This window comes from Hippichthys cyanospilos, chromosome 5 (assembly GCF_059441005.1).
Source record: "Hippichthys cyanospilos isolate Australia breed blue-spotted pipefish chromosome 5, RoL_Hcya_1.0, whole genome shotgun sequence".
NCBI lineage: Eukaryota > Metazoa > Chordata > Actinopteri > Syngnathiformes > Syngnathidae > Hippichthys > Hippichthys cyanospilos.
In genome coordinates, this window is record NC_142373.1 from 16,734,324 (window position 1) to 16,759,454 (window position 25,131).

Genomic DNA, 25,131 nt, shown 5'->3' on the forward strand with positions numbered 1-25,131 from the left:
TGAGTGGCTAATAACGCTAAAGGCAAGCTGAGGCCTAATTAGGAGAAAGTCAAACTGAGAAATCCGCATAGTGTTGATGTAATGCAGCACTTACAGTACCACTGGGTTCACTTCATGAAAAAGCGAATCAAATTAGCTGAATAATAACCGTCTGAAGTTGAACTGTAGTTCTCTTGAATCACATTTGGTAAATAAACAACACACTTACTTTTTTTTTGAACTAGAAAAACAAGTCGCCATTCTCAATGGAGCTTTTTGACGTGACAAATATTGTTAAGTATTGTTGTAAATGGATTTTCACTGTTGGTGGTAAACCAAATTATGATGTTCTCCCTCTCCCATGAAGTGCCCCCCTGGAGGGAGGCATGACCCCAGGGAACAGGCTTTGTTTTGCTATGTTAAGTGACTTGCATAAAATAAGGATTGCCATCTTTTTTTTTTCTAATTTCAGGCATTTCAGTGCACTTTTTTTTTTTTTTCTGTTGTAGACTAACCTGGGGCTTTGCAAAAAATAATTGAGAAGCATTGCCCTAGGGAATAAGTGACACTACTTTTTCATTGTTAATAACGGTTATTGACATTATAGATACAGTTAAGTATTGTTGTAAAATAGAGCATGCAATGGATTTTCACTGTTGGTCTTAAACCTATGTTGAAATGTGGCCATTTTTTTCGACTTCTCAGCTCGATAATGTATACAAGGTGAGCGTTGCCGCAAATGATGATGTTTCGCCAACCCCTGAAGTACCCGTGGTGGTGGTGGTGGAGGGGGGATTTTCAATGCAATTTTTGCAGTTTTTTCTACATTTTAGACTAACCTGTAACCTGTATAAACACCGTAGTCATTTTTGTTCCTGTTAAAAAGGATCCAGTTATATGAATAGTCACAGTTTTGTTTTGATTTTTTGGAAGTGTGTGTGTGTGGGGGGGGGGGGCTTTTAAATAAAGAAATAAATAAATAATTGAGAAGCACTGCCCTCGGGAATAAGTGACACTACTTTTGGCAAACTGATGAGCTCTTGCATGATGTCATCCATGATGCTGGACCAACTTTTTGGAGTAGATATTTTAATTGAATCATTATTGAGAAAGTACATTTCCACCAAAATGTAAAAGCAGCATTATTAGCACAATTGTGCATAATGTTACAGTAGCATAATAATACTGAATATGCCTTTTAGGAATAAAAGTGTTGTATATTTATTTTTTTCTCTTGTAGGGCTATGATGGCAGTACTTTTCTCAGTGTCAAAACTTGATGAACCACTGGGCTGCAATACTCTACATGGACAGCTGGTCAATACACACAGTAAAGTTGAACATTCGTAACACTTGTGTAGTTCCTGGTGCCAGCTAGTGCAATTTGTCATTGCACTTTGTCAGGGGAAATAACTGGGAAGAAATGATGGATGAGCTTTGTTTATCTGCAGATCTTCAGGGGGAGAAAAAGTTCCGCCTCAGGTCCTGAGCCACGCTCTGAGGGTGTGTGTGAGTGAGTGTGTGAGTGCATGTGCAGAGGAGGGGGACTCTTTCATAATCCCACGCAGGGTGATGAGTCGTGGATCGTCTCTTCAGGCTCCGTTTGGACTTGTGGCCGCGAGATGAAGCCCACATCTTGTGTGTTGTTGCAAGCTTGGTGAGCTTTGGGGAACAACATGGCCGCTCAGGGACTCCTGAGCAGCGTTTTCTCCTGCTCCCTCAGCCCTAGGACCATGTCCAAACGTGGACTGAGGCAGACCAGGAGCCTGGACCCGGCACTGATGAGGCACTATGGAGCGGAGAGCACGTCCTACCAGGTTAGACGGCTCGCTCGAGGAACAACTTGAACTTTTGTTATGCTGATGGTACCGTGTTTCTGTTCATTTTTGCAGTAATGAAAAACAGGTTGAAAAAAAAATGACTGATGAGAAATTCCACAAGTGATGGAAAGTCCCACAGTAAGCTTGCATTTGGACTTTATTGGATAGTTGAACGAATAAGTTAAATTACAAAAAAACATTCAGTAGTGTTGTATAGCCAAACATGTGTGCGTGTGTGTGTGTATATATATATATATATATATATATATATATATATATATATATATATATATATATATATATATATATATATAAAGAAAAAAACTATTTATATAAAACAGGAAATCAAGCAAATATTACCTGAAAATACACAGATGTGAACGTCTTTGTGTGTGAAAGTCTTTCCCGGTCATAAAGCATCATCCACATCGTAAAGTACAGTGAGAAAATACCAAGATGTGCAAAGCTTTTATTTGGGTAAAATGGACCCCCTTAGAAGTAATAATAACCTAGCAATAGCGTGACAACTGTAAATACATAAATATGTACTATATTGTCAAAGAGCAGTACTGCAAAACTGCCTGTTTATAAGTATCTGAGAAATAAATGAACAATATTACTTATAATAGTAATATCTGCACTTGTCAATGCTATACATAAATACATGGATGCTACATACGCAAAATTGAACATGAACATCAGCAAAAATAATCAACCGCATGTGGAAGCAATAGATGTTGTGATGATTAAAAAAATGTAAGAATAAATACAAATAAACAGAAGAGCATGCCGCACATTACACATTATCAATGCACATGTGAATGTAAACAAAAAAATTGGCAGTAGTGTCTACACATGCATCAACAACCATAATATAGTCATCCAAACTATCCAAAATATCATCTGAACATAAAAAGCAACACATGTTCTATGAAAAAAGGGGGACCGAAGGCATTGCAACACGGCCGCATTTTTGCGATTGAGCAGAGCTACTTTACGTCAGCGCGCACCGATTCAAACCATGTGTGCGGGTGTTTGTCAAAAAGGGGTGTGGCCGCATGGGAACGGGAACACGCTGACACATTTTGCAACCATTTAACTGGATTCAACTCAAAAGGGCCATCTCATGTCACAATCATTCTGATTTTAAAAAAAAGGTTAACCCATTGACTGCTCTTTGTTTGTTTACATATGCACAAAAGGGAAGGAAATGCCCATTGCAGTTCCTTACGTCAAAAATAACGACCTATTATGTTATCAGAAACATACACAGCTTTTGTTCTTACTCTGTAATTATTTTACCGCAAGGAAAATGAAATAACAAAAACATACTTTGATTTACGATCCAACGCAATGGCCACAAGCGCCTCTTTTCATTAGAACTAAATCTGCTGCGGCAGTAACGCGCGTATAATTTAAGACTGTTTGTTCTGCACAGCCAGTCCTCATGGTAACACTGTTTATTTTGTGCAATGGAACCTTGACATTATAAATAGGCTCGTAATGAAAACCAGATATCTGGACCATCTTATAATCGTCGGGAGGAGAGACAGGGTCTGAGCGTTTATGTAATCCTAATGAAGTGGATTGAGATTGAGAAAAGAAAAAAAATCATAGATGACAAGTTGGGTTTTCCCCCCATTCTGAGTATTGCGCATTTAAGTTCAAGTTGGAGCCTATCCCAGATGAGTTTGGGCGAGACACCTTGAACTGGTAGGCGGCCAATTGCAGGGCACACGTAGACATTCGAGCGTCCACGCTTGTGGACAATTTATAGCCTCCAATTAATCTAACGTGCACATTTTTGGCAAGACCAGCACAGTGAGAACATGCACACTCCACACAGGAAAGCCAAATTTGGGATTCAATTGCTTGAGGCGGACATGATGATCACTAGGGCACCTCGCTGAATATGTTGTAAATAGTGTTATTCCACATTATAAGCCGCACATTATAAATTGCAACTTTTTATTTTTGGGGACGAAAATAAATAACTTAATGGTCATGTAAATTCTTCCATTTTTATCTCTGCATTTTAATCGTAATATACTTTTTACAATTCACATTTTATAACACTTGGTTTATAATTTATATGGGGACAAGGCAAAAAAAACCTCAAATCCATCCTTCACATTCCCTCCTTCCTTTTTTCTCTCCTTTTCTCTCATTCCTTCACTGCTTCCCTCCCTTCCTCCTTCTTTCCCTTTCTCCCTTTTCCTCCCTTCCCTTCTTCTACCTTCCTTTATTCCTTCACATTCTTCTTCCATTCTTTATTTTTTCCTTCCTCCCTCTCCTCTCCCTTTTCCTTCCACCATCCTTCTTTTTTTCCTTCCTTCCTTCACATTTATTCATTCCGTCTTTCTCTCCTTTTCTCTCCTTCCTTCCTTCCTTCCTTCCTTCCTTCACATTCCTTCCTCCTTGATTTCTTCCTTTCTTCCTTCACATTTCTTCGTTTGTTCCTTCCTCCCTTCCTTCCTTCACATTTCTTCATTGTGTCTTTCTTTCCTTTTGTCTCCTTCCTTCCTTCACATTCCTTCCCTTTTTTCACTTTTTCTCTCTCCTTCCTTCACTGCTTCCCTCCCTTCCTCCTTCCTTCCCTCTCTCCCTACTTCCTCCCTTTCCTCCCTCCCTTCTTTAGGCGTTCTTCCTTTTCCTCCCTTCCCCTCTTCCATCTTCCTTTCTTTCCCCTTCATTTATTCCTTCACATTCTTGCTTCCTTCTTTATTCCTTCCTCCTCCTCTCCCTTTCCTTTCCACCCTTCCTTCCTTTCTTATCTCTTCCTTCCTCTCGTTTCCTTTCCACCCTTCCTTCCTCTCCTTTTTCTCTTCTTCCGTCCTTCCTTCATACCCCTTCCTTCATTTTTTCCTTTTCTCTCCCTCCTTCCTTCACACCCCTTCCTTCCCTACTTCCTCTCCTTTTTTCTCTTTCCTTACTTCCTTCCATGGTTGAAAACAACCATTTTTTGTTCCCAAACTCTCTCCTTGGAACATTTTTTTACAGGCCTCTGATCTCAAAACTTAGGTAAGTGTGTGAGAAACATACTTGAAATTTATTTGACTTCTCGATCATCCCGGCCCTCTGACAGAAACTAGAACTACAATGTGGCCCTTGATAAAAATGAATTTGACAACCCTGAAATAAGGCCTTTATCAATTTTTTTTTGCAAAGGAAAAAAAAATATTGTCTTTAGTTTGGGATTCGACACAATATTCTTACACTCTAGCCAGAAATAACAGATGATGCTTCCTCAGATGTCTGGAGTTGCTAAATAAAACTTGCCTCGAGATACCACCACAACTGTAGTTCCGAAATGCATTAAACCACTGGTCTAAAGAGTTTTAGCCAGCTCTCAACCCAAGTCAGCTGGGAAGGCCTCCATTTCACCTATGACCCCTGTGGAGGACGATCATGATAAAAAATGGACGGAAAATGAAGTTATGTTACTTAAAAGACTGCCAATAGCGTTCCGAAAGATTCCGATTGTGATAGCTGAGTCTGAAACGGATTCATTTTATTCCTGTGGGAACTGTTTGAACAACTTGGATCTCGTTCTTGAACTCGAGAAGAAAAACTCACCAATGAGTTCCGGCCATATCATGTGATATGTCATGCCACTGTCATTTTGCTGTATGATTAAATAGATGATTTCATAATAGGCGGAGTGTCAGAGAAGTGAATTGCACGCATGTAATAGATGGTCTTGTGCTCACTCGCTGGAGGCTTCAGTAGCCCGAGCAAACGTCAGAACAAAGAAAAGTCATCTGGTTTACATGAGCAAGGACTCAGCTTCCCATAGTGAGCCAGCACGTCTTGATCCATGGCTTCGTTTTTTTACCGGCCCATATTTCTTCCCACAGTGGAGTGCCCTTTTTTTTTTTTTTTTTTTTTTTTGCATGGCATGGAATTAAGCCTCCGACTTACCGATGCATCGCTATGGCAACCACTCAGTCGCAGGAGGGATGCATGTAAGCACAGAGGTCATGATCAGTTCATTCAAATATCACGTTTGCTCCCAAGCGCTTATTATCTGCGGCGTGTCAAATCGCAGGCTGTTAAAAGTGACAGCGGGGAATGGCGTCCAGATCGTAGTGTCTGCTTTGAAAGTGAAGGGCAGAACAGGGTTAACTTGACAGCGGGAAAGTGTATTACCTGGCTGTCATGGATTTATTAAGATTTCACTCCACTTCTACAGTTTGCTCCTTGAGTGAGATCAAAGGGTTTTTCCTTCGGTGATATGCAGGCTATGTGTATGTCAGGGATCACCCAACGTTTTGAAACTGAGAGCTACTTTTTTGGTACTCAGTAATATGAAAGGCTACTGGTTTGATGTACACGTCTGAAATGATGAATTTTGAATGTTATTGTTGTAGGTTCATTTAGGTTATATCCTTTTCTGTGAAGACATCAATTATGAATCATGGTTTATCACAATAATTAAACAGCTGTAGTAAATCAAGTGTAATGTCTTATGTAAATTCATGTATGTATGATTATTTGTAAAATTCCTAGAAAATCACAACCTTTATCACTTGCAAGCTATTTGCAGAATAGGCCTGCAGGCTTATAATGTGACCGCTTGGTATACAGTGGGTGGAACATTTTGATCAAAATTCCTCAATATCCCACTCATTTGCTCTATCTGTTTTTTTTTTAAACTACGCAATAGAAAACCTTTTGATTAACTCCACCAATCAGTAAATTATTGGTTGGTATTTTTCAATTAATCAAATTTGAGCAAATATTGTAGGCTCACAAATGCGCTGGCCAATGAACTTCTAAGGTTGCTTCCGGGAGTTTCTGCTGTACATCTCCATAGCAACAGTTAGCCGAGACTCATGGGAATTGATGCATTCGGGGCCCCGTCAAACTGGCGGACAGTTCAAAATCCACTGTGAAAAATTCACCCAAACGATGCAAACGTGTAAATGCAAATATAAAGTAAAACATTAGTGACGATAAATTTACTTAAAACACAAATAAAATCGATAAAATCCCGTATCGGTCTATTTTAATACAATTATTTTTAGTTTTTTGTTAAAGTTTTCCCGCGATGGAGCTTTCAAATAGGTCAGTGAACGTCCCGCACTTTCCTCTCCTGTCAAGCATTTGGACCATGGCTGAGAACAAGCCAACTCCGCGTCTTTACTTATTTGCGGACAATATTGCATTGGGATTGAAGTGGCGTCAAGATGTTTAAAGTAAAATTTTATACGTATGAATCTTCGATATGGGAGAACCTCGCCTGAAGCGAAGTGTTACTTTTCATGTAAGTTACCGTTTATGTTCATCTCAGCGGTGCGCGTTTGCGAACAGTTTGTTCGGATTTTGGCGTTAACTTTACACTCAATTGTCTGTACGTGCTTGTTAAAATTATACAATAATTAAATTTGAGTTACTTCTTAATGATGTTGTTGTTTTCTCCAGAATAGCAGAGTGATGAATTACACAATAAGTGAATATTAATTCATGCAAATTGTTCTTTAAAAACATATATTTAAAGTAATAATTATTTGTAGAATGAGTAAAAACGAGCCCAAATAAGATTCCTAAACAGGGAAAAGGAAATCAAAGTCAATCTCCATTGAAAGGCTTCCTAAGCACTGGGGACCACTCACAACCCTGCTGCATGTAGCTCAAGTGTGTTTCTTCTCTATTATCGCATGTTTCGATCTGTCCATATTGTACAAACTACCTCCGAGCTTTCCTGTCTTTGTGTTCCAGGAGAGGGCCAGCAAAAGCTTTGCAGGGCGACAAAACCTTTTAACTGGGTTTGAGGGCTCACCTTTATTTGAAGGCATTGATCCAGCAGCTTATGTTTAATTCAATGAAAAATACTGTCATATTTATCATGAATATACCTTATAAACTTCACACACCATTGAGACATTTTTTCCAGCAAATCTGAGTGGTTTAAAATAGTCTGAAGTATATAAAATGATGCTTCAGTATCTAAGGATAAAAAAAAAAAAAAAATCAAGCAGTGCTCAACCCTCTCAAACAGCGGGCCTCGCCGTTAAATGTGCTGAAACTATGCCCGCACTCAGGTGTCAACTTCCAATCAAAAGACTGAAATGGTGTCCACTTCATTTAGCATTTTTTCTTGTGTGTGTGTGTGTGTGTATGTGCAAGGTAACCACTGATGTGAATGAGGCCACTCCAGTTTGTATATGGGGGAGGGGTGACTTTGTAAACAGTTATTCTTTTATTTTGCATATTTTCATCAATAATCCTTAAATATTTATTCTTTATTAAAACACAAATCCCTGAATTAACTTTATAGGGTCTGTAAGAAGCCACTGAAGTAAATACTCCAACGGGTTCAATGATCCGGGATGCTGGTCACCCCTGATTTGTTCCTGTTTTGGAAATTAACCGGATGAAATTATAACAATGAAATCGTTTGTTCCAGGTACAAAGTACAAGCTGTCACTTTGTAGAATGTTCGCTATTCTCATTTTGTCATAGGATTAACCAACCAAGTAAGTAAGTTAACACTTAAGTAAAGCTATTTTATTTCTAAAGTACAAAGTAATATACAAAGAAAACCTGGTGAAAATTCAATATCAATATCAATATATATTAGGAATCGGGTGAGAAACTCGACGCTGTTTCACAGTGGTAAATATATTAGCATGAGAAAATCAGAAACTTTTGTCATGCAAACGTGTGGGAAACAATGCCCCCTAGTGGTAGGATGACAAAATGCTTGATTTGACATATAAGGTATAGTGGTTGGCTTTTTAAATGTTAATATCGCCGAAGATCATCTTAAAGAATCGTGGCAGCCAATATCATGATCGTGATTAAAATCTGATTAATTATGCAGCCCTAGTCACAAACAATTCAAAAATGGTTTAACACGATTTTTTTTTTTTTAAAACATTGTAACAAGTATCAAAATGTCATTTTGAAGCCTTTAGGACCTCATGTCAACATATTCTTAATCCGCTGCACAAACTAGTCCATCGTAAATAGTTTTTGCCTTTAACCAGAGCTTTGTAAGGGAGGACACGCTGTAAGATTATATGTATTTATAGATGGCGTCCCCCATGACTTCCGCCAAAATAATACGGTCTAGTCATCTGACTTCTTCCTCAGTACTTATTGTGTTTTATGTTTATATGTGCGTCACTGACTGTGTAGCGGTGCACTGGGCCGACTTTGTGCCTGACTCCGGGTAGCGTGGGTTCAGTTCCGCCTCAATGGATATGAGCGTGGACGCTGGTTTGTCTTCACCCACCTTGACTAAACAAACGAGGCGGCAGATAGAACATGACTGAACGGACGAACGGATATTTGTTTGCGATTTCACCATTTGCTTGTTTATGTCATAGTGCACGATGTGGCTTTCAGAAACTCACTGCAAGATTAAATAGTTTATAAAGAAGTCGAGTGTTAACTTACTCCTCACCTGACCTTGAGAAGTAAAGATGGAAGCTAGTGACAACACCTGCGGGAAACTTTCTTGCTCTTGCATCACATCAGATTCCATGCGGGGAATGCGATGTCAAATTGCGTCACAAAAAGAACTTGTTGAACACTCCCCAAACAAAACATTAGACATACTTGCACAATCTAATGAGATCTACTACAACATTTTGACTCACAGTCTCACAAAAGTGTGAACAATATTGTGTTTGGCTAAAGCTGGGATATTTCAAGCAGAGAATTTATTGGTTTTAGTGGTGGTAGTGGTGGTGGTGGTGGTGGGGGGGGTGTTCAAGGGGGTGTGGATGATCTCAGGGAAAAGGTTTTGTTTTTGTCATGTGAAGTGTAATTCCAATAAAATAGGAATTTTCATTATTTTGTTTGTTTATTTTAGGCACACTTGGTTATTTTTTTCAGTTTTAGACTAAGCTGCAACCTGTATAAATGCTGTAAAAAATAAATAACAGGTGTTGAAAGTTGATTTATATTGCTTTTTCTTTGATTAATTCTCAAAAGGATACAGTTCTAAATATACTTTTAGACAATTTTTATAGATAATAATCTTATTCATAGCGAGCATGTAAAGTGGGGGCGCAAAAAAAGTTTTCTAATTCCTTGGAGGGGCTTGGCAAAATTGCCAAAAAAATTGCTTTTTTCAAAATTATTTTTTGAGAATTTTTCCTGGTTTTCCTTTAAAAACATAATATGAAAAAATAACAGAAATTTGCACAAAATTGGACAATTTCTCACAATTTTATGCTCTATTGTAAACAATTACTTGAGATCAAAATACCGTGAAGTACTGCGAATGCCGACCTTCGTTTGACTAACTGTTTTCTACGGTTATCTTTATTTCCACAATTACATTGCTTATTTATGCACTATCGACACAGTAACCAGCATACAAAAAAAAAAAAAAAAACATCTGATACCTGATGCTGATAATCCGATGACAAGATTGGGCAAAATATGTCTTATTTTAATAACTTCATTTATGCCACATGCTTAAATGTATCAAGAAACATATTACGAATAAAATACTTTTTTCTATAGTTTAAAAAGATTTAACATGCCTAAAAGTGACTGAGATGCATGCCTGCGTACAAAGAGAACAGTTTTTAATTCATCCATTTTGTTTTAAGTACTCTGTCAATAAATTGCTTATCAGAATTTGTGATTCACTCCATGTGTATTATTGTGCTTGTCGTGGAACCTTTGGCAAGAGTCTCCTAATAAAATTCCCAGCAGGTTGTGTTGCAGATCTGCTACTGTAGCATGAACCTAATTCTCATTTAATGGAAGCGAGCCACGTTAATGTAAGCCTTATCCCGATAATGAGCGGCTAAGCCTCTTTGGAACACGGCTCATATGATTATCTTGACTCGCGCTGGATGGATCAAGGCGGTGGTAATCTGAGGCACAGTGATGCTCAACAAGTTTGAGGATCGCGCGTCAGATGATTGGGGTTGTCGTTAGCGCCAAATCACCACATTTGTCTTTTTAATTGCGGGGATTTTGCACGCCGTGTTTTTAGACGTACGCTTCTGTGAGCGCACCTCTGTTTGAGAAAGATGTCAGTCCCAATCCGGTGTGTGGCGCAGGAAAAATGATTAATTCTGTCGTCACGTTCACGCACCGTCACATCCTTTTCAAACCCAACCTAGAGTGTGATTTAGAGGGTAAAGAATTGTTGGTTACACAAGTTTTGATAAAATATTACAATATGACAAGACATTTTATGCTTTGGCCTTCATACACCCCAATAATTTTAAAATGAGATCTTTAGGTCTTAAAATCCCCAAAGGACTAAAATTATAGCGCACTTAATATGTACTGTAATTGACACAGGTTGAAATCACTGTTTTGGTGAGAAGTCCTATCATTTACAGCTTGAGACACAACTAGAGGTGATGGGCAAATGAAGCCTCTTGAAGCACGTGTGTTACTTTTTACTCCACTAGATTATCAATTCTAGATTGGGGGTACGCAAAGGTACTTAGGGTGTTACGTGAGATGTTAGCAGAGTTTCTGTAGCTATGAACAAACCCACTTTAATACTATTAACTCTTTCAATGCCAAGTGTTGATGGATAAGGCAACCCCTTGATTGCCAGACATCTGTCTTTTAAGGCCGACAGAATATTGTGTGTGATGTTTATGTAAATAGGGGTGATATCTTATGAAGTATTGATTTCTACTCCTTACTTAGAATTACAAGTATGTAATGTATGTGTAGCATATAGGGATTTCTTCCCAAATGTGAGCAACACTTCCATCCAATGGTCACAGTTCATCACTAGAGTGCTCAATTGAATTTTGAAATAAACACTAGTCAAGGGTGTCAATTACCCTTTCATAAGAAACCTTATTTGACGAGAATTTTCGTCATTGGCACTGAAAGAGTTAATGCCTTGACGGGAGCGGTACAGGTCTTTTTTCAAAAGAAGGGTTAACTATTTGTAACATGAAGCATCGCATTGCTGGATTGTGTTATAGTTACTCCTTTGCAAAATATTGTATGGTTTGTCATTAGTTGCATAAATTTCCAGCAGAAAACCCAGAACTAAAAAAGTTCATGTTACAAGATCTAATTTATGGATATAAATAATAAGATACACCTATAGATGCCACTACAAAAGTAGTTCCAAAAGCTAAATAAGTATCCCTATAAGTGTCAGTGTCTGGTATCAACACATGGTATCGAAATTCTCTACGAGTACCGATCGCTTTATCAGTACGATACTAATAAATCAATACAATGCTACTCTCCAATCTCTGTTTTAAAGCATGTATCATTTTTTTATTACTCATCTGCGTTACTAGTTGAGATCTAGCCTATAGTGTCTAGGCGTCCCAATAACTTTGGGTCATATTACACCATCATATTGCCCTCGTGGATTAATTAACATCATTAGTAAAGGCTCAGCCCCCTGCTCCACATCCCCTCTCAGAGAACAAAGTGCTGTCACGCCACCGTGCTATGCCTCCATCCAGTTAAACTGAAATTATCCCCGTACAAATTGTATAATTGAGTCTTGGGGAAATTAATTTCACTTCCTTTTAATGTCCTCTAATTTTTGCGTGTGTGTGTCCTCAGGGAGGCTTCACATGGAACAGCGTGTCGGGACGCTCCGTGGGTCTGAGACCCGTCCCGCTGCAAAGCCTCTCCGAGCTGGAGAGGGTTCGTCTGCAGGACGTTGCCTTCAGGCGACTCCTTTGCGACCGCAACTTGGGCTGCCACGTCACCATTCCCAAATGTATGCACACACACACACACACACACACACACACACACACACACACACACACACAAAAGAGAGGTTTTCTATCATAATGGGTACATTCCGTTGACATAATGCATATCCCCCTGCACTATAAAAGCAAGTCCTGACCCTCCAAAAAGTCAAAAGTGTAAGAGGTCCTCACAAAGACAATAAAACACAGGATTTGGTATGTGGCATGCACAAAAAACCCAGGACAAAAATGCAGACAAGGTTTTCTATCATAGTGGCGACATCACATTGATACAATGCTTTTTCTAGTCCCTAATCCTAAATTTAGCCATCACAACAGATTGCCTAACCCAAACCCTAACAACAATCCAAATCTAATTCAAACCCATACCCTAAAAGCAAGTCTTGACCTTCAAAAACAAGGTCTGAACTTGAATCCCCACAAGTGCAAGAGGTCCCCACAAAGACAGAGACACATGGGATTTGGTCCACACATGCAGTGAAAAACTAAGGACACTGACATATGCACACACACACACGAAGATTTTTTTCTCGGAGTGGGGACAACCCATTGATGTAATAAATTTCCTATCTCAGCGGTGTCCAAATGGGGTCCTCGAGGGCTGCTGTCCCGCATGTTTATCAGTTTTCTTTCCTCGACACATGATTCAAATGATAATGATCGTTAGCAGGCTTCAGCTGAGCTTGCTGATGAACTGACCATTTAAATCAGGTATCTTGGCGAAAGAAACCTAGAAAACATTCAGGATACAGGTTTTGGACACCCCTGTCCTAGTCCCTAACCTTAGCCTTAACTCTACCCCTTACCCTCAACCAAAATCCTATTCAAACCTATCCTCTAAGAGCAAGTCTTGACCCTCTAAAAGAGGTCTGAACTTATGGGGTCCGCCAAATTGGTATTCACGGGTGCAAGAAGTCCCCACAAAAACAGTTAAATCCAAGATTTGGTCTGAATTGACAGCCGGCACTGTAAATATTAGAAATCAGGTGAGAAACTCAATGCCATTTCACACTGGTAAATAATATATAGGAGTCAGTAAATAAGATGCTTTTGTCATACAAACATGTGGGAAACATTGCCCTCTAGTGGTAGTGTGTGATTAAACTTCTAATAAAAAAAGGTGCTTGACTTTTTAAGTGTTAATATTGCTGTGGATCAACTTAATTAATCGTGGCAGCCATTATCGTGATTAAAACTCGATTAATTGTGCAGCTCTAGCACAGCCGCACAAGAACACACACTCCATTGTTTATGGTGATAGTGATTGAATGTACTTGTTGATGCCCTTTACATAAAGAGGCACAGCTTTGACTAAAAGTATTTTTATCTGTGTCTTCTTTTTAGATGGTCACAAATACAAAAAGTCACTCAGGCGTAAACTGGATTCACTTTCGAAGGAGAAAAGCAAAGACAGAGGTAATGCGTGTGAAGTAAATTGCTGAGCTTTTCAAGGTGCTACTTTTGGACTCTTGACTGCTACATGCTCATGACTCTGCCAATTGGCTAAAGGATTACGTCGCCGTGTTGCGCAACATCTCAACACTGCTCAGCTATGAGATTATTCACTTCCCTCACTTTCCGCATCTTTCGTATCGGTTTTTATGTGGCGCTTTGTCATACGGCGGCACAGGGGTGAAGTTTAAGACAAACGAATGAGCCCTAATTGAGTCTTTACTTCATGCTTATCACGGTGCCTATTTTTAGGGTTTTTTTTTTTTTTTGAGATTACATCATGCTTGTGAAGCATGTTTTCCACCAAGGAATGTCATTTACTTCAGCCCCTCCCCCGCCTACCACTTAAAAGCCCACCCAGCCTTGAAAAGAATCTCTATAAATGTACTCGAGTTCATGAAAGATAAACAAAAACCAGCCCGAAACGGCTGCTGATTGGTTGCCGCGCCTCCTCGGACAAAGTCACGCCCCCTCCTTCCTTCTTTACCGTTTGTGTTTACAGAAGCACTAAGTGCTCTCAAACTCTGAATATTGAATGCGGAGCCATCCTCAGTGCGCGTTTGTTTTAATACACTTTGCAATGTAAAATATGCTGCTTACTTTACACAATCTGAAAGGATAAGTGCCACTCATTCAGAAATTAATGAAAATATTGAACATAATTCACATTCCTGGATAGAGAAATTCCTTTTTTTTTGGTGTCATACTACGATAAAAGTTATTCCAAGTCTCCATAATTTATCAGTCAAAATAAGTACTTTTTGCACTTTTTGCTAAGTTACCAAGTGTAATGAAAACATAATTGATTTACTGCTGGTCGAGATTTGTGCTATTGAAAAAATAATTTAATCATCATCATATTGTTATATTTTATATTTGATAAAAGATAATTAGATCTGTGATATTCTTTACAAAACAGTTGCTTTAAGTATGGATGACCAACTTTTGTCATTTTTATGCATTTATCACCTATTTATATATATATATATATATATATATATATATATATATATATATATATATATATATATATATATATATATATATATATATACACACATCCACCCACACCCACAAATGTTTTAACAATATATTTACTGTTGACTTGTCCGGCCGGCCCTTGAATAGTAAAAATAATCAATTCACAACCATCAAAATGATTAGAATGAAACAGATGGCAATTCCTTCATTATAACGTTTCACATTTATTGGCTGATTAATCTATTTCTTTTCAGCCAAAAATTGGCATCGGCCTAAAAACATCCTTATCTGATGGACCGTAGTTGAAAGTCTAGTTTCCGAGTTTATTTTTCCAAGTCTAGTTTCCCAGTCCAGATCTTTGGGTTTAAATGCTTTCTACTGGTCCACTTCCACTCCTTCTGGGTTCAAATCCTGTGCTCCTGACTTGACTTTTTTTTTTTAATGGGAATTATGGTTGTGAAAAGCATGAATATGTATTTGAGATACAAATAATGAAAGGTAACTGCAAACCATGTAATATATGCCATGACGTTTTATAGAACCTATGAGATCTAATATGTGTTCAGCATCATAGATATTGTGATGTGACAGAATTTAAAGATGTTTCATTTTAAAGGTGAGCATTTTGGTTCGTTAGATTCAGTGGGGTATCCATTCAGTACAGTACAGCTCAGGTCGAGAGGATATCATGCGATGTTTGTTTTCATTTTACAACTCAATAAACTTGTCATCAGTTTTGGCAATTCCCTCCAAAATAATGGGTCTGTCCCACAGAGGCAATGCCACAGGCTTTCAGCATCCCGCTGGCACAGGTCATCTACAACGATCGCACGCACAAGCAGCGCCACGACGCCCCGCATGAGCAGCACTGTGACCCCACCGAGCTGGTGCTGTCTTTCCTCCACTTCACCTCCACCTTCAAGAAAGCCAACAGGGATCTCTCCAGCAGCAACTCGTCCCTCAGCTCCAATTCGGAGAGTCCCAATAAGTCGCCGTTTGCGCCAGCGCTCGACGCAGCTCCAAGGACCCGCAGGAGGGTACGATTAAACCTCACCATCTTCCCCCATGTGCGCAAAGAATGCGTGATATTACCGTATTTTCCGCACTATAAGGCGCACTGGATTATAAGGCGCACTCTTAATTAATGACATATTTTAAAACCTTTTCCATATATAAGGCGCACTGTATTATAAGGCGAACCCTCAATTAATGACATATTTTAATACCTTTTCCATATATAAGGCACACCAAATTATAAGGTGCACCCTCAATTAATGACATATTTTCAAACTTTCAATCACAATATAGTAATACTCAAAGTAATAACAATAATAACTGAACTCTCAATAGCATAATAACTCAATGTCAATATGAGCAACCTTGTTCAACTGTAAACACACAAACTGGTAAAGCTTACTTTATCAGTTCATTCCCCATCTATGAATCCCATTCTCAATATTGATCCATATATAAGGCACACCGGCTTATAAAGCGCACCATCAGCTTTTTTAAAAAAAATAAGGCTTTTAGGTGTGCCTTATAGTGCGGAAAATACGGTAAGTTATTTCAATCAAAGCAAAACAGACACTTTTTTTTTTAAAGGGCGGCGTGTCCGTGGACTGCATCACCGATCTGGACGATAACCAGTCGCAGCTCTTGGAGGCCCTCCAGTTGTCTCTGCCAGTGGAGGCTGCAGGCAAAAACAGGAAGAAGAGGCATGACAAAAAGCTGAGCCTGAACCCCTTGTACCCCCAAGTGCCCAAGGTGGTGGAACTATGCTGCCAGTACCTGGAAAATCACGGTAGTCCTAAATCTAATAATGCATTGTGGCAAAGTGCAGTTGCAGGAATCCAACTTCACTTGTTTACATTTTTTAGTTTCTGTGGAAGCAACCCTTAGCCATTTAGTGGAAACTAGCGATGGGAAAATGCAGCTACGAGTTCTTGTATTTTTTCGCTCCTGCGAGTTGCCTTTTAAGAAAGGGGTTTGAAAAATGGCAAGTCAGTGTGCGTTTAGGACTATGTTGAGCAGAGAGTTACATCATCTGCTTCAAGAAGCAAGGTTGAAACTTCAATTTTCCATCACAACTAGAAACTCATCTATTTTTTTACTTTCTAAAAAGAATGCTTTTATGCCACAAGATGTCACCATAGCCCAATCTAAGCATATTTTTTGTTGCCAAGAAAGTATTTTGAAGTCATAACTGAAAGATACGTACTGTACATTACTGTATGTGGCTTTGTAGGTAGGAGCACACTTTAGCCTGGGTTGTTAGTGGTAGTATCAAGTTATTATTATTATTTTTTTTTAAATCAAGTCAGAGATTTACTTTTATCGATGGTGTTGATGAGATTGAAACCAGGTCAGATTGAAATGATTCTAAACTATTTTGGGATCATAGTTTGCGATGAATTTGTATTTTAAACAATTACTACTTTTACATGAGATTTACTACTTTCTAAGATTGCTATCATCTCTGCGTAGGTTTACAGACCGTAGGGATTTTCCGTGTGGGGAGTTCCAAAAAGAGGGTGAGGCAGGTAAGAAATCAGCAACAATGATGGATGACCCACCTGTAGCAGCAGCAATGTGCCTATTTTTTCTTTTCTCTTCATCTAGATGCGTGAAGAGCTGGATCAGGGATGGGAGCTCCATTTGGACGAGCGGCACAGCGTTCACGACGTGGCGGCGTTACTGAAAGAATTTCTCCGCGACATGCCCGACCCTCTGTTGACGAGAGAGCTGTACACGGCGTTCATCAACACGACGTGTGAGGCACATACGCGTACAAGCAGGATGAAAAAGCAGGCGTCAAATCACTGAACGCTTTTCCTAACGCAGTGTTGGCGCGGGCAGAACAACAGAAGGCCATCCAACTGTTGATGTTCTTGCTTCCTCCCTGCAACTGTGACACGCTGCATCGCCTCCTCTGCTTGCTGTCCGCCGTCGCAAAACATGCTGAAGACGCGCTAGACGAGGAGGGACGCAAGGTAACGAGAACCCCCCGCTCTTGGTTCTACGTTCTTATTTCCAAATTATCCAAAGGTTTTTTTTTTCCTCCTGCTGAAGGCTTCAAGTTGAAGCAGTTGAAATGCTTTGAAAATCTAATTGAAATTCCTAACCCAGGAAAAAGGTTTTGCTTTTTCCACACTTTAAGGCGCACCTAAAAGCCTTAATTTTTTTTTAAAAAAGCTGATGGTGCGCCTTATAATCAGGTGTGCCTTATATATGGATCGATATTGAGATTGGGATTCATAGATAGGGAATGAACTGATAAAGTAAGTTTACATGTTTGTTTTGTGTGTTTACAGTTGAACAAGGTTGCTCATATTGACATTGAGTTATTATGTTATTGAGCGTTTAGAGTTATTATTTGAGTTATTATTGTTGTTACTTTGAGTATTACTATATTGTGATTGAAAAAGTTTTAAAATATGTCATTAATTGAGGGTGCGCCTTATAATCCTTTGCCCCTTATAGTGCAGAAAATACGGTAATTAAACATGGATCGGCATCATTTTATTTTTTATTTCAGGCTCTTTGATTGGTCTTTTTTTTACTCTTTTAGACTAACCTGTAACTTGTATAAACGCTGTAAAAAAGTAGTTAAAATTAGTTGAAAGTTGATTTTGTATTGCTTTTTTCTTTGGATGATGTTAAAAAGGATATGGTTTTATACAATTTTTGAGATAATATTCTTATTTATAGTGGTTTACGATGTAACCCAAAGTTAGATCCTTAGCCCACTCTTTTTTAAAATCTTATTACCTGCCAGCTCTTATGTACATTAAACTGAGACCCTCATCTTAAAACCCAAATTTTAAAACATACCTTAAGCTTAAAATTCTTCACATGGGTTTGAAACTGACTTGAATTTTTGTTTTGAAATATCTGCCCTGACCTTTATGTGAAACCCTAACCTGGGCTGACATCCTGAATTGATTTATCTTTGGAACAACTTTTGTCTTTCATTCAGCAATTCCAAAAGAGAAATGGTGACCTCAACTGTTTGAATTCTTGCTTGTCTGCCTAAAAATTCTGTCAATGATAATGCGCTACAGAACAAAATGACAAAATAAAGGCATACAACGTTTTTGCAATGGAGTCACTAACGCAGCATTGCAATAATGCTTCGTATTCAATTAATATGCTCTCAATTTGAAAATACCTACTCTTCCATTAACAAACAAAATTTGTTGACACCTGCAGACACCTTATTAAAATATCACGTACCCTCTGTAGTACCATCACAGACCGCAGGGGTCCCCCATTGTTGTGGGTTTCTGTACCATGGACATGACATATGTAAAACTAAAGCTGACTGGCGTTTAAAAAGATTGTAGTCACTGCAAGGGAGATTCATCAAACTGACAAGAAAATCTGCCTTTTTGAATTGATTGTGCTGTTTGATTTGATTTCATCATCATTTTACATACGGACTTCTACTTATTCGCCTAAAAGAAGGCCAATGTCTCAGCTACTGATTAGAAGGAAATGAATGGTGGCGGAGCAGTGTGTAGTGTTCTGTAATTAACCTCTGTGTAAGGTGCATGTGAATTAAGGATCATGGATCATTGAAAACCTTCCCTATTACCAGAGTAGGTCCGAGTCGCGTTGTCATTGATAATAACCGCTGATTATGTATTATTATTAATGGCTCTCGTTCATGTTTAAAAGTGCTGTAATCTCCCTTATTGGTGGTGTATGAACTCTTGTTTTTGATGTGTTCAGAGACCGGGAAACAAGATGACCTCATTAAATCTAGCCACCATCCTGGGACCCAACCTCTTGCGCAAGCAAAAAAACTCCGACAAGGAGTTCGCAGTCCAGAGTTTGGCCCGCGCCGAGGAGAGCAGCGCCATCATCCGCGTGCTCCAAACTATGATCAATTCCTGTGATTCGCTCTTTCTGGTAAGTCACGCTCACTGTAAACTGTTTACTATCAAGCCGGTGGAATTTTTTTTTAATGGAGCTCTCTCGCCTGATGAAATGTAAACATTAACTTTATAAGGTTTTACAAGTATGCTTTTATAGTCGGCGATAAACAGAGTAGAACCTCGGTGAAGATGTAGAGGCTCTTCGGTGGTGTAGATTTGAAATCTTGTGAAAATGAGATAGCTGGAAGTTAACGCAGGGCTTGGTTTTATATCACAATGTTCAATTATGAATTCAATCATTGCAAACTTTTGCTAACCTTATAAAAGTATGCGACTGCTTAGTTGTGCAACTTGTGTGGTGCTTGCCTACGGATGTTGCTGATGTTCATTATAAAGCATAGCAATAGTTGTATAATGTTTCCTTTTATGGTGCATTGATGCATTTTTTTTCATAAAGTGGGGCTCAGGAGTTACATTGTGCACCTTTGTGCCATTATGATTTAGTTTTTCTCAAGCTGATTTAGTTTTATTGAATAATTACATTATAGGTCAAATTCATTTAATTTTGAGAGTTTTTGTAATTGTCTGCCTCTTAAAATGACCAAAGCATTATTACCGTAATACTAGATGTATTTCAATCGAATTGCTGTTGATAGGTTGAGTTATGATATTGTAGATCAATTAGTCAAGGAAAAAATGAAGTATGTAATCAACAACATAAAAAGTCATATTGACAATGCACACACAAATAATATACGCAATTTACGCAATTTGATTCATAATTATTTGTGATCATTGTTTGCCAACATACTGCAATAGCAGATGTTTGTAGATGCTTTATATTTATTCAACATCAATACACCGTATTTTCCGCACTATAAGGCTCACCGGATTATAGGGCGCACCCTCAATTAATGACATATTTTAAAACCTTTTCCATATATAAGGCACACCCTCAATTAATGACATATTTTAAACTTTTTCAATCACATTGTAGTAATACTCAAAGTAATAACTATAATAATGCAAATAATAACTCTAAACTCTCAATAGCATAATAACTCAATGCCAATATGAGCAACCTAATACTAATAAACACACAAAACAAACATGTTAACTTACTATATCAGTTCATTCCCTATCTACCAATCCCAATCACAATATTGATCCATATATAAGGCGCACCTGATTAAAAGGCGCACCATCAGCTTTTAAAAAAAAATAAGGCTTTTAGGTGCGCCATATAGTGTGGAAAATACGGTAATAATCCTGATTTCAAGGAAGACTACACTACATTAACTACACATTATTCATGATGTGTTTTCGGTCCTACATCTCTTTGAGAAAACGTTGGCCTCGTCAAATGAACAATTTAGTCCGAGGCGACATTGATACGACGTTGGCTTTCAGGTTCCTCCCGAGCTGCAGAACGAGGTGCTGCTCAGTCTCCTGGAGACCGATCCTGATGTGGTGGACTACTTACTGCGGCGGAAGGATACACGTTACTGGTGAGTGACAACCAGCTTCTGTCTCCCATCCGTCACATCAAGACTTTGTTCTTGTTTTAGCGATACAGGCCTGTTGGCACCACGTGAGGCCTCCCTGTTGGAGAGGTGCTCCTCCAACGAGTCCATTTCCAGCGGCGAGGCGTCCCCCTACGATAACAGCTCCCCCGTCCTGTCCGATCGACTCCTTCTGCTGGAGGACGACCGGCCGCTATCATCGGAAAGCAGCAATGAGCACGCCTCGAGAAACTCGCCGTCTACCTTAACAACGGGTAAACTTGGATTCAGGTGTACTGCTGTGAGCGCCCCATTGTGAGCGGCGATTTTTTTTTTTTTTTTTTTGTGCGTGTGTGTCTTTGTTTTGTACAAGCAGCTCCCATTAGGCTCCGACAGCTATATTATAACTGAAATGAATGGACTTGTGTCAGTAACTTGGTGCTTCATCGAAATTGACTCTGCTCCCAACATGCTGCGAAGTAAATTATAATTATGCACTTGTGTAGAATAATTAGCGCTAGAGTAGAAGTATTTATTTTTCACTTAGGCAAAATCATTAGTCTTGTTCTCTCTTTTGCGTGCTTAGACGAGGCCTCGGAGGATCACTTCTGGGACACCTGGCATCCGCTTTTCAGCAAGAATGTTATTGACCTTAACATCAATGGTAATATGCTCGTGGCTTGCACATTTCCATTGGGGTAGTTCAAAGCAACTCCTTTAAAAAAAAAACAGGGGAACATTTAATTGGGTCTACAGCTCAAAAAAGCGGACATGTGCGTATAGTTTTTTTGTTTTTTTTAACTTGTTGAGAGACTTTTTCCAAAAGGTGAATTGACATTTTGGAATGTTTTTTTATTCCGCTTGACAACTAGCTTTACATGGAGGAGGATTAGGGTCAGTGAAGTTTAAAAAAAAAAAAAAAAAAGTTGGCACGATTGGAACTTTTATCTTGGTTCGGACTTTCTTCTCTCTCACTTGAAAGTCAGAATTCTTCCTTTAAGTTCTGCATGCAGGACTCTAACAATTCTCAAAATTCTGACTTTAAAGTAGGAGTGAATGAAGTCAGAATTCTGAGTTAAAATTGAGAAGCCTGACAACTTTTTTTCAGTTTAAAGCCAAAATGCTGACAATACTTTCAGGATTCTGACTTGAATGTGAATTTTGAAATTAGATCGACTGACTCCTACCAGAATTCAAATATTAGTCTCAGAATTCTTACCATAGAATTCTGAATTTTTCATATTTATTCTCAGAATTCTGACTTTATAGTAGGAGTGAATAAAGTCAAGATTCTGAGATAAAATAGAGAATCCTGCCAACTTTTTTTTCAATTTAAAGCCAAAATGCTGACAATATTCTCAGTATTCTGACTTGAATGTGAATTTTGCAATCAGAACTCTTGACTCCTACAAGAATTCGATTATTAGTCTCAGATTTCTTATCTTAGATTTCAGATTTTTTTCTTTATTTCCTCTCAGAATTCTTGGTCAGAATTCTGATTTTAAAATCAGAAATTTTGACTACTCTCAGAATTCTCATTTTGAGGTGACGTTAAATCACGAGAAACATGAGAACTGACAACTATTTTTCCTCACTTTAAAGTCTGAATTCTTACTTTATTCTCCGAATTTTGACTTTGAAATGTAAGGCTCAACTTTTCACTTAATTCTCATAATTTTCTGTTCATTTTTATTCTCACTGTAAAATTTAGAATTTGTTTTGGGTTTTACACGCAGGTTTCTCATTTCAAAGTCAGAATTTTTGTTTTAAAGTCGGAATTCTGACTTTATTCTCATTTCATTTTAGTGCAAGGTTTCTTTTTTTACAATTCTGAAAATAAAATGAGAATTTCCAACTTTAATTGGGAATTTCTAAGTGTAATTCTGAGAGAATCAGGATTCAAGTGAGAATAAAGTCAGAATTCTTCAAGAAATATGAAAATTCTGCCAGCATTTTTTTTTTTTTTTTTTTTTAATTTCTTCACTGGTCCTAACATTTTTCTGTATTTTTTTGCTTTTTCACCTCGAAGCATGTCTTTTGAAAACATTTCGGGCATTCTTATTTTTCCTCTTCCTTCCTTTTGGAAAACGAGGCCACACTGCATTTGTAATCATTATAATACAAGTAAGTCGTAACCTTGAAACATCCGATGTCTGTTTTCTCTCAGGCTCCCTGGGAGACCTGTGTGAATGGAAGTCATTTGGCTCATCAGAGGGGCTGAGCGGTCGCCAAGGTAACAGCAAGCTGCCCGTCACCCCCGCGCAAACCTCATTGGACGCTTCCGAAGATAGGCCACACCTTCCCGTGGCTCGCAGCAGCAGCGGCGGCGACGGCCCCGCCGACCAGACGAAACCCAGGCAACCATTACCTTCATTACACGGGGTACCCATCAGCCAATCAGGAGCCGTCAGTTCCGACAACCTGACGGACAGGACGGGACGCCCCGTCCGCTCCGTCCTTACGGAACCGGGAGCTAGCTTGTTTCCACCTCTGCGTTTTTCTCGGTCCGCGCCCGCCATCAGTCTGGCGGGCCAAGCCCAGACTCTGAGCGCAACCGCTCGAACTGAACCAGAACGGGCCTCCGCTAAAGCAAACGGCCATATTTGGCACATCTTGTCCACAAACAATGGAGATGCGCTGCCTGAAACCTTGGTGTGACAATTTGATGAAGACTTCTTGGCCCAGCCCAGTCGGCCGCCGAGATGCTGCCAGTAGCAAACTCTCATTGGTTGTTCATTGGTTGTTCAATGCCGTTTCACTTCACATATATATATGTATATATATATATATATATATATATATATATATATATATATATATATATATATATATATATATATATATATATATAGTACACTGCAAATATGTATGGTCACGCATTTATCAGCAATTTGTATATGTCATTTTCTGAATAAACTACATTGAACGCTTTTTAGCCTTTAAAACATTGTATACGCATATTTAATAACTTAATTTTCAGGCATTACTGTTATAGTGCCGAATGTAAACGAATGGAACATCAGAGAATTTAAGAATTTGGCATTGGAAACTAGAAAGTCGACTTCCATACAACAGTGCAATGAATTTTGTGGAAGCCGACTCAAAAAGTCACTTTTTTTTCAAACTAATCGATGAAATGGAAATGTGCTCAGCCTGATGTTGTTAACCACACCTCTATTTTTTTATAACTTTTATTTTTATGCATTAAACACCATATCCCCAATCCACAACATTTCCCAAGTGTGTATTTACTGCATTTGTTTATCTGTTTAGTTGTTCAATTAGCTGCATGTAATCTCCCCAGTGAATAAACTGCCTGTGGCAGGTAAGTCTTTGTTTTCATTTGCTTTCTTTTACATCATCCTCGTGCCATAGTCTAAATGACTTAATACAAGATTATTGAAAATAAAGAGGATTCGTTCCAGTTGTTCGTCATATGTGTTTATTGTGTTGGGAAACCAGCATTAGTTGAAATGATGCATTAAATTAAATTCCTTTTTTTTTTTTTTTATAATTTTGTTGGCAGGCAGACAGTTCCCTATATTGACCACGTGGGGGCAGCATAAGACCAAAGGTAAAAACGCCACAGCAATTGTTGCTTCAAAGCATTTCAAACAGAGTGTTCCTTGTTATTGCTGAAGGCCAATAAATATTTTTGCAGCCTGGTAATGTTTTGACATTTCAGAAAAAAAAAATCCCCACAGTAAGTGAAAAGGTGACACACTAAATATAATGTTATGAGAAAACGGTTGTGTTAGCTTTTTATTTCTCTCTATTTGCCAGGGTATTTTTTTCCTGCAAAAGAGACATGGAAGGATGTTTGTTTGTGTTATTACTGT

General features: G+C 38.6%; 1 protein-coding gene across 2 annotated transcripts; it reads left to right on the forward strand.

The window, feature by feature from the left end:
* The first annotated feature begins 1,478 nt into the window (after window positions 1–1,478).
* arhgap6 (Rho GTPase activating protein 6) lies at window positions 1,479–24,039 on the forward strand. Of its 2 annotated transcripts, XM_088415190.1 has the most exons (14): window positions 1,479–1,635; window positions 1,702–1,795; window positions 12,323–12,482; window positions 13,825–13,896; window positions 15,688–15,950; window positions 16,516–16,714; window positions 17,398–17,453; window positions 17,533–17,683; window positions 17,755–17,903; window positions 19,645–19,824; window positions 21,201–21,298; window positions 21,359–21,567; window positions 21,879–21,956; window positions 23,460–24,039. In XM_088415190.1, the coding sequence occupies exons 1-14, from the start codon at window positions 1,508–1,510 to the stop codon at window positions 23,948–23,950; spliced, it is 2,328 nt and encodes a 775-aa protein (XP_088271316.1). In that variant the 5' UTR covers window positions 1,479–1,507; the 3' UTR covers window positions 23,951–24,039. The 2 variants fall into 2 exon arrangements, with proteins under 2 accessions (XP_088271316.1, XP_088271317.1); XM_088415191.1 differs by lacking the exons at window positions 1,479–1,635; window positions 1,702–1,795 and adding an exon at window positions 6,921–7,064.
* Window positions 24,040–25,131: the final 1,092 nt, after the last annotated feature.